This window comes from Lupinus angustifolius, chromosome LG11 (assembly GCF_001865875.1).
Source record: "Lupinus angustifolius cultivar Tanjil chromosome LG11, LupAngTanjil_v1.0, whole genome shotgun sequence".
Lineage (NCBI taxonomy): Eukaryota > Viridiplantae > Streptophyta > Magnoliopsida > Fabales > Fabaceae > Lupinus > Lupinus angustifolius.
In genome coordinates this window covers 16,193,145-16,203,412 of record NC_032019.1, presented here as the reverse complement: position 1 = coordinate 16,203,412, position 10,268 = coordinate 16,193,145, and the positions used below count along the sequence as shown (strand labels likewise).

Sequence of the window (10,268 nt, the reverse complement as noted above, 5' to 3'; positions counted from 1 at the left end):
CAACTCCATCATCTTCCACCTCAACACACTTGACATTAGATCTTGCACAAGATCCATCTTCTCCATACTATCTCCATCCTTCTGAAAATCCTGCAACTCCCCTAGTATCACCATTTCTGAATGGTGAAAACTATCACCAATGGACATGGTCAATGAAGAGGAGCCTCATATCCAAGCAAAAATGGGAATTCGTGGATGGATCCATTAGGATGTCACCCAAGACAGATCCATTATATCGTGCATGGGAGAGGACAAACAACATTGTTACATCTTGGATAAGCAGATCTGTTTCACCTTCCATTGTACAAAGCATAGTTTGGATAGACAAGGTTAATGAAGTACGGGGAGAACTGAATGAGAGATTCTCACAAGGTAATCTCTTTATAATAGCAGAACTACAAGACTCAATAACAAACTTTATGCAAGGAGATCTTAATGTTAGTGAATACTTCATTGGACTTAAGATCTATTGGGATGAATTAGATATCTTTAGACCTTTGATTAGATGTTCTTGTGATGCCCTTACACATAGAAATGAGGATAAGGCAATAAGATTCCTAAAAGGACTCAATGACATTTTTAGTGGGGTCAGATCCCAAATCTTGCTCATGGACCCCCTTCCTAAAATGAGCAAAATTATCTCACTTGTCACACAGGAAGAAACACAAATATATGGTCACAACACATAATCAAAGGTGATGACATTATCCAGAAATCCTAGAAGAGGGAACTACACATGAAGATCATACAATAACAGTAGAGGAGGAGGCAATTCCCTTCCAAGAGGATATCTCAGTACATATGGCAGAGGAACATGGAGTAGACCACCTTCATCAACAAAATTTTGCACTCATTGCAAAAATAATGGGCATATGGTGGATACTTGTTACAAGTTGCATGGATTCCCTGCAAGCTTTCCACTCAACAGAGGAGAACAAGCCAACTTCACACAATCTACCACTATGGATGACCATGAAGGAAAAGGTAAGATGGAAACAGAACAACAAGAAGACAAGGTCTTTGGGCTGAGCAAACAAGAATACCAAGGCCTTGTAAGCATGTTACATCAAACACCAAATACACAAAGAGGTGATGAGTGCTCAAACAAGGGTGATCATTGTAATGCTCTCTCTGCTAGTTCAGCACAGATAATTGAACAACATGAAAGGAATCCTAAACTTGGCTCAAAATTCATGCATTGGATATTAGATAGTGGTGCTACGGACCACATCAATTGCAGTCTATCAAATTTTGATAACTTTAACAAAATAAGACCAATTAGGGTCAAGTTACCAAATGGTAATGAAATAACTTCACACATTTTTGGAACTATTTCAATTTTTCCTAATCTAACTTTACACAATGTCCTCCTCTTGCCCATCTTTTCATATAATTTTCTATCTATATCTAAATTCATTCATGATTCTCCTTGTACTTTATCCTTTAATGCTTCTTGATGTATCATCCAGGAGAGGATCTCTTCGAAGGGGATTGGTACAGTTGAGGCTACCAATGGCATATATGTGTTAAAATCTACAAAGATACATCATGAAGTTAATTCTTTAGATATTTGTAATCCTAGCTTTCCTACTTCAAACTTGTGGCACTATAGATTAGGATATGCCTCTCATACATGTATAGATATAGTCAAGACTAATTTTCCTTTTGTTAATTCTAATAAAGAACAATTGTGTGAAGTTTGCCATATGGCTAAACAAAAGACACTTACTTTTCCTATCAGCATTACACATTCTTTAGCTTGCTTTGATTTAATTCATATTGACATTTGAGGGCCCTTTCCTGTGACATCTTTGCATGGCCACAAGTATTTCCTGACTATTGTAGATGATTACTCTAGGTTTACTTGGATCTATCTAATGAAAACTAAGTCTGAAACATCTCAACTCCTACCAAGTTTTATCTTCATGATTGAAATCCAAATTTCTACCAAAATCAAAAACATAAGGGGTGATAATGGCCCTGAATTCACTCTGAAATGCTTATATGCAAGCAAAAGGATTCTACATCAAACTTATTGCATTTATACCCCTCAACAAAATGGAGTTGTTGAGAGAAAACATCAACATTTATTGAATGTGGGTAGAGCTATGTTGATACAAAGCAATTTGCCTAAACTTTTCTGGTCCTATGCCATTAAACATGCCACTCACATAATCAACCTCTTACCTACTCCTGTTTTAGACAAGAAAACTCCTTATGAAATCCTATATAACAAGCAACCTGATCTGCCACACCTTAGGACGTTTGGATCCATATGATATGCTAGTACACAAAAACATTCTAGAACTAAGTTAGATCCTCGAGCTATAAGATGTGTTTTCTTAGGATACAAGCAAGGGGTTAAGAGTTACATAGTTATGCACCTACATACTAAGGCCCTAGAAGTAACTAGAAATGTTGTATTTCATGAGACTATCTTCCCATATCAATCTCAATCCACCCCTAACACACAACCTGATATAACTATTGAACCTGATATTGCCTCTGATGACAAAGCCTATAGGATGTTTTTCCTCCCATTAGGCATCATATTGTAAACAATGATCATCCTAATACTGATGAATAACAACCTAAACATCAATCCCCTGATCAAGCTGAGGATGTTCCTCATGACTTAAGAAGAAGCAGTAGATCATCTAAACCTCCTACCTACCTCCAAGACTATCATTGTGCCCTCCTTAATAAGACCACTTTAACAACTCAATCTCAATACCCTTTGTCCAAATACCTTTCCTATCACAATCTGTCCTTATCATCTCAAACCAGGGCCCTCTCTATTTCTACTCATACTGAGCCAAGAACTTATTCTCAAGCCATTAAAATTCCCCAATGGCAAGATGCCATAAACATTGAATTAAAGGCTTTACAAGACAACCATACATGGACTATCATTGACCTTCCACCTGATAAGACCCATATTGGATGCAAATGAGTTTTCAAAATCAAATACCAAGCTGATGGATCAGTTGAGAGATACAAGGCAAGATTGGTTGCCAAAGGTTATACTCAAACTGAAGGAGTAGACTACTAAGAAACTTTTTCCCCTGTATCTAAAATCTCAATTGTTAGGCTCCTTCTTGCCTTAGCTTCTATACATAACTAGTCTCTCAAACAGCTTGATGTCAATAATGCTTTCCTCCATGGGAATCTCCATGAAACTGTTTTTATGACTCTTCCTCCTGGACTTACTTCACCCATCCCAAACCATGTTTACAAACTCGAAAAATCCTTTTATGGTCTCAAGCAAGCTAGTAGACAATGGTTTGTAAAATTGTCTAGCTTTCTTCTTAAGCATGGATACCATAAGGCCAAGGGTGATCATTCCTTATTTTTTAAATGGAGTTCTCCTAAATCTATAACTGCCATACTAGTCTATGTTGATGACATTATTCTTACGGGAAACAACATGAGTGAAATCAATCATCTGAAATATACTTTGCGTCAAACCTTTAAGATCAAAGACTTAGGTGACTTAAAATTCTCTCTAGGCTTTGAGATTTCCAGAAACAACTAGGGCATTGCTATGAATCAAAGGAAATATGCCCTTGGGGTCATCTCTGATATTGGCATGATTGGTTGTAAACCATCATCTACTCATATGTCTAATGATAAACACCTTCACTAAGACTCCTCTGATCCTTTCCCTGACCCTTCAGCCAATAGAAGACTCATAGGGAGACTCATCTACCTTACAAACACTAGGTCACACATATGTTTTTCTGTTCAACAACTTGCACAATTCATGGCAAAACCTAATGCTATGCATCACAATGTTGCTCTTAGAGTTATTAGATATATCAAAGGCTCTCCTACAGTTGGCTTATTCTTCCCTAAAACCTCAATTGTTCAACTCAAAGCCTATAGTGATAGTGATCGGGCAACATGTCTAGATACTAGAAGATCTACAACTGGTTTATGCATTTATCTTGGAACTTCTCTGATTTCATGGAAGTCTAAGAAACAGAAAACCGTATCTAGAAGCTCATGTGACGCTGAATATCGTGCCATGGCCATTACCAGCTGTGAAATTACTTGGTTAACTTACTTACTTGAAGTTTTACAATATTCTTTTAACTTGCTTGCTCTACTCTATTGTGATAATCAATATGCCATTTATATTGCTACTAACCCTGTTTTTCATGAGAAAACCAAGCATATAGAGCTTGATTGCCACACAATCAGAGAAAAATGCATTACAGGTAAAATTAAATTGCTTCATGTTCCTTCTCAACTACAATTAGCTGATGCTCTAACCAAACCTTTAAGAGCCAAAGACTATTCATCGATTCAGTCCAAGCTAGGCCTTATCAACATATGCGCCTCATCTTGTGGGGGTATCATAGGACATAGTACCACACATCACAGAACCAGATCACACTGTAGAAACTACTCACACTCACAACAAGCCAACCCTAATCATGTTGATGTGTGTGGCTTTACTGATAGTTGTGGTCATGTTGATCAGGGTTGGCTTGTTGTGAGTGTGAATAGTTTTTGCAGTGTGATCTGGTTCTATGATGTGTGGTGCCATGTCCTTTGATACATACCACTTCATACAATTTTAATAAAAAAAATCATAAAAAGGTCAACCCAAACTAAATTAGTTCTTATCAGCACAAAGTAGTAAATTCTATGTTCTTTAACTTCATTGTCCACCAATTTGTTTACTTCAATGTCCTATGGACCCCCTGTGATATATTTTTTTATCTCAACAAATAGATCTTTGATTGGACAGTTGGGAAAATAGATCTTTAACTTGAATAATGTCACAAAAATTAAGAATTCAACTGAAAACAATAATTCAAATATTTTAACAATTTATACAATCATACAAGTCTTACGGCGTGAATCATTGATTTTAAGATTTTTGGATATAAAAGAAAATTTTGGAATATCTTTTCTAGAGGACAAATTTAATAGTGTCTAGCCCACACTAAAATTTGCATCCACCACACTAAATTATATGATTTGATTGGACAAATGTTATCATCGGTCCAAAAAGTAGCATCACTTTTCGAGTCGGTAGATTGACACTAAATTAACGTCAACCTCATGTTTTGCTTCAATCAAATCTAAATCATTATCTTGTTGTTTGAAATATGAATGATGCAAATTATTTTTATGCATGTCTTTAAATTTCCCCATCATGTTTGTGGGTCTGCTGAGGTAAAACTTCACTTTGAATATAGTCAAAAAGTGGGAAAAAACTAAAAATAGGATAATGCTTAACATTAAAATCTAGTGTTAATCTTGTTTGACCTGAACCCTACATTATGTGATTAATAACAAAGCATTAGTCAAGTGATTTAAGGTTTTATTAGATTTTTAGATAGATGTCAAATTTTCAATTCCTAAGATTGATACTTGTTGGAAGAGATGATCACACTTACCGAATGGGATTAGTTCCTTACCCTTAGTTATACCAATTTTTTTTTAACAATATGGTACTTTAAGCAGCCCCTTCAAAAGTAGCAGCATTCCATAGTTGACTATAACAACCATAAGAATCAGAAACTAATTGAAATGATTAGCCACATTTAAACCATTAATAGTGATCCAATATTAAACAATATAGTGGTTCAAATTTCAAACCTAGCTTTTCACAGTAAATTAACCAGATAAACATCTTCTAGTTTTGCATACACTAAACAGGTGCTGAACAGTAATAATGTAGGCACAAATATATAAAGATAACATCCTGACTAGAGCAAATGCATATCTTAAAATCAGAAAGAAAGAGAACATTACACAGTTTAAGTTATTAATCAATAATAATATATTCAGTGCAACTATACAAATCATTACAAATACTAGAGATAATAAGCAGGGCTTGTAAATTGTTTGGTAACAGAAAAATTACCTTAAATTTAAAAGGAAATAGCTGGAATCCAGAAATTTCAATCATAGAGCAACTTGTTGCTTCTCTGGTTTTAATTTTGTCTCAAATCTTTTGCCCTCATCTCTGGGAAACTTATTTTTTCTTTAAAAAAAGCCATAAATGTTTTATGTTAGAAGAATATGTATGACTAATTTAAGTGGTGTGTAGTTACTAGTTAGGATTCAATCAGTCAGTGTTGGAATAATATTGCAAATTGCTTATATATAATTTTTAAATAAAAATAAAATTGTGATAAGTAGAGGGAGAATATGGATATATAAATACTTCCAATAACATACTGGAATTCACGAGTGTTTGAAAAGTGTTTTTTATCAACATCTGAAGTATAGTTGCATGCAAATTTCTGTTAACAATGTCTGTGTGGAAAACATTATAAACTCACATGCTAACTTACATTAAACATCAATTAGCATTTCTGACAACATGTTCAACCAAACAAGCGAACCAGAAATTACAATACAAACTTAAAGCATAGGTTATAGGTGCTCAAGCTTTCTAGGGAAAAGCTGACACCCATATTGTTGATGAAAACATAGCATAATGCTGACGACATGCCTGACTTTCAGTTTTAAAGGTTTCAACTATCTTGGGAGGCTGTTATGAGGGAAGTTGCGCAACGGGTTCTTCCGTAGTAGCTCTGTTTCCCTGCAGGAAAAAATACAAATATGTTTCAGGTCACAAGGTTTCCCGGAATTAGTTAACAGATGGAAAATTTGTAAAATTATTCTGGATTACCTTTTCAACTGTCTGTCCTCGTCCTCCTGCCTCAGCTGCAAACTTGAAGACCTAGAACCTTCGGCTTTCACACTTCGTGATCTGTAAAAGATACAATGAGTGTGAATCAATATGAATCTAACAATGAAAACAACTATGCAATGCTTTCTAATAGAAGCAATTACAATACTTCTATCATCTGGTAGGATCAATGTTTACTAGAAGCACATGTATATCATTCCTCTAGTAACTTGTAGTTTGAGAGTTGGATTTTGGAAGAGAAAAGGAAGAGAGTTGGATTTTGACAGTCCTCTCACAAGTATATTTCATATTTCCCAAGGCTCTCTCTTCCTCTTCCCTCGTGTCATCTAAAGCCAAACATTTCATTCCATACTAAGTTCGAAAGTTGGAAAGACTCGAGAATTTGCAACGGAGATTTCGTTGGGGAATATTTGAATAATCTGACAAGGAAAACTCCTACTTACTCTTGACATTCTTCATCAACAAACACCGGGATGCAGGAACTTGCAGTAGCCCCTCCCATTCTAGTCCCAGGTCGTTGTGGAATCTGAAAAATCAGTAACTAATTAAAGAAATGTATAACACAAGCCCAATTAAAAAAGTATAGCATTATTAGGATATAATAGTGTTATCATTATCAATCATGAACAGGAAGGCAAAAGAAGTCTAGGAAAAATCGGCACCTTGTAGGATTTCCATTTGCTAGGTATTGCATTATTCTCCTTATTTCTTTCAGCTCGAGGTCCAAGTATGTGCCAAGAGTTTGGCATGTCTGGCTGATGTGGGCAGGTATCATCAGTAGCAGCAACCGAATCTTTATAAATGGCAAGTGGAGCTGCTCGAGTCCTGCATGAAGAGAAACCAGTATTATGATGGGGTGTCATTAGATATTCTGGATGGAAAACATTCATTGGAAACTGAAACACGTCAAATTGTGAAACTCATCAATTCATAGAGTGCAATTTGGAAAAGAAGTGTATAGTATCCCAGACGAAAAAGAAGACTAAATGCACAAAACCCACCTAGTGGGTATGGGGAGGTAGATATATGCACTCTTACCCCGCAAGTAGGGATTGGCTGGTCCAGACAAGAAGATATTAAAAAAGGTATACAAGGATCCCAGACAACAACATATATAAGGGGGAAATCGTTAGGTAACCAACTGCAGCTAAATAAAGGCATATCAATAACATTGTTACCTATCATTCTTAGCAGAAGGATCACAGTTTAAAGGGGGCAGGCACCTACCTGCAATACATTGAATTTGAAAATTATTTGTAAATTAGAGGCAAAAGGTAATGTGCAGAAAAAGGACTCACGGTTCTCTCCCTTGGCAAGGACGGTTCCGAAGCTCCGCACAGGTGCTTTTTCGACTGTATCCTATGTAATGGAAGAAATGCAGGGTTAGACAACAGTAGAAGATAGACCATAGAATGTAGATCATAGAATATTATAAGTACTAAAGCAAAACACCACATACATCTCTGGCTTTTGGCCGTGTCATTGAGCGGGCCATAAATTTTCTATATGCAGCCTTCAATTTATCAATCGGTTCAGCATTCCTGCAATATAGACAATCTAATGAGAGACGATACTTGCAAGTTGATACACATAAAATACAACATCAAAGTTCAAAGTGAAGCATAGAATACAGACACAAGAAACACCCTCGCTTTTGAGTTGTAACACTAGTAAACCACGAAGTCCAAAACCACAAAGTCCTAATAAATCCTGACACATCCAACTAAAGAACATTTTAAAATTTCATCTTAAGGTAATTATGAGGAATATCAAGAGGATTCATTAGAGAAATATAAATGTTTTAACTGTCATATATAACAAACAAACATCAAAAAACTTCATTCCAAAGCTTCAACAGATGAGGCTCACTACCTGGATATGCCAAGTTCGAATATCTGATTAGCAGCTTTCAACTTATTCTTAGATTCCAAGTGCAAACCATATGAAATGTAGAAATCCGAATGAGTTTTTCCAATTCCATTTGCATCCAAAAAAGCATATATGACATCTGCATCGAAGCAATTATCCACCTGCAATGTAATCAATTTCTTATTACGGTACAATTGAAGTCAGTAACAAACAAACAGTAAAGAAAAAAATTCTTTGAATCAAACCCACATATTCAAGCCACACTTTTAGGTAGCGCAGATCATCCTTATAACGATCTGAATGCCAAAAGGCTCGCACACACTGCTCGTAAATCACAACAAGTCCAGAACTGTCTCCACCTGGAGGAAATGCTTCCTGTACCCACTTGATACACCTTTAAGGGGGAAAAGCACAAAGAAATTAATTGAGAAATTGAAAGACATTACATGGAGGATTCAACTGCGATACATTCACACTGTGACAAATCTTTTCTACACTATCAATCAATGATACTTAACACGTCATGATAAAATGTTAAACTATCATAATAGCTATCTTCAAAGTTATACATGTGACATGTACTATTGGTTGACAATGTAGACAAACTTTACCTAAGAATGCCTCAAAACACTCATTAAATCTGCGTTTGGATTAGTTATTTTACTAGAATTTTAATATTCAAATTAACATGTAATCAAATGAGAAAGTTTCTGAAAAATAGAAAACGCCACAATTTGTCTAAAAAATTTAATTTCAACTTTCGTTATGTAGATAAAATGTAACAATATCATAATTTTCATCACACTTAACAGCTGTAACTAATTTGACAGCTTCTACAAGTAATTTTTTTTTTAACTTCTATTACTATTTTTTAAATTACACTGTCCAATTTGAAAACACATCTACAAACCCTAATTACAAAAAAAGAGTACATTTTAGCCTCTTGAATATGAATCAAAAGTAAGCATGCAGTAATTTAAAGAAACAACGATACTTACTGCAACCACGGGAGAAGAGGATCTTCTCCTTTATATTCATCAATCGCTTCAATCAATTTCCTGAGATAACAATATAAGAAATTAAAAACGAGAGAACCAATCAATAATACAAAAAAAAAAAATAATAAAAAATTGAAAATGGTGTGTGTTTAAGAGAAGAGTGACGAATACCTTCTATGACTGAGTAAAGACTTCTTGAGATGATTATCGGTGTGAGATTTGAGTGCTTGGTTCAAAACGGTGACGTTTCTGCCTCGCTTCAATGGCCTAACATTCTCTTTGAAAGTTTCCCACTCGTTCCCAGTTTTTCTCTTGGACGCAAGAAACTCTGTTTCTGGATCCAGTTTTTGAATCTCTGTCTCTGCCATTGTTGTTTACTGTGAAAGGTTCTTCTTCTTCTGTTTCCCGTTTTAGTGAAAGGGGCTTCTGGAAATGGAGGAGCGTTGGGGATTGTGATTCAAAATTTGAAATCGAATATATACTAATAATTGTAGCCGTTACATTATCCGCACAAAAAAAAGTTGGAATATAATAAGATAATAAAGTATCATCGTATCTCTTTAGTCATTATTATTACTAGCGTGTTGACAGACACTACCGTGTCTGCCAACCCGCTTTCCTATTATCCGTATGTGTATTTTGTATGTTATAAATGTCAAATATAGTATTTTGTACAAAATATTGTAATTTGTAGTTGACTTTATTCAATTTGTGTAATTATTAAT

General features: G+C 35.3%; 1 protein-coding gene across 3 annotated transcripts; it reads right to left on the bottom strand.

Moving 5' to 3' along the window:
• LOC109359107 (mitotic spindle checkpoint protein BUBR1) lies at window positions 283-9,996 on the bottom strand. 3 transcript variants are annotated; one of them, XM_019603633.1, is made up of 12 exons: window positions 9,715-9,996; window positions 9,544-9,603; window positions 8,791-8,939; window positions 8,549-8,702; window positions 8,136-8,217; window positions 7,975-8,035; window positions 7,855-7,903; window positions 7,339-7,501; window positions 7,120-7,202; window positions 6,656-6,736; window positions 6,344-6,565; window positions 283-294 (listed from the first exon to the last, which is right to left on the bottom strand). In XM_019603633.1, the coding sequence occupies exons 1-11, from the start codon at window positions 9,909-9,911 to the stop codon at window positions 6,502-6,504; spliced, it is 1,143 nt and encodes a 380-aa protein (XP_019459178.1). In that variant the 5' UTR covers window positions 9,912-9,996; the 3' UTR covers window positions 283-294; window positions 6,344-6,501. The 3 variants fall into 3 exon arrangements, with proteins under 3 accessions (XP_019459178.1, XP_019459177.1, XP_019459176.1); XM_019603632.1 differs by having other exon boundaries at window positions 8,549-8,706; window positions 8,795-8,939; window positions 9,715-9,995; XM_019603631.1 differs by lacking the exon at window positions 283-294 and adding an exon at window positions 3,729-3,740 and having other exon boundaries at window positions 6,341-6,565; window positions 8,549-8,706; window positions 8,795-8,939; window positions 9,715-9,911.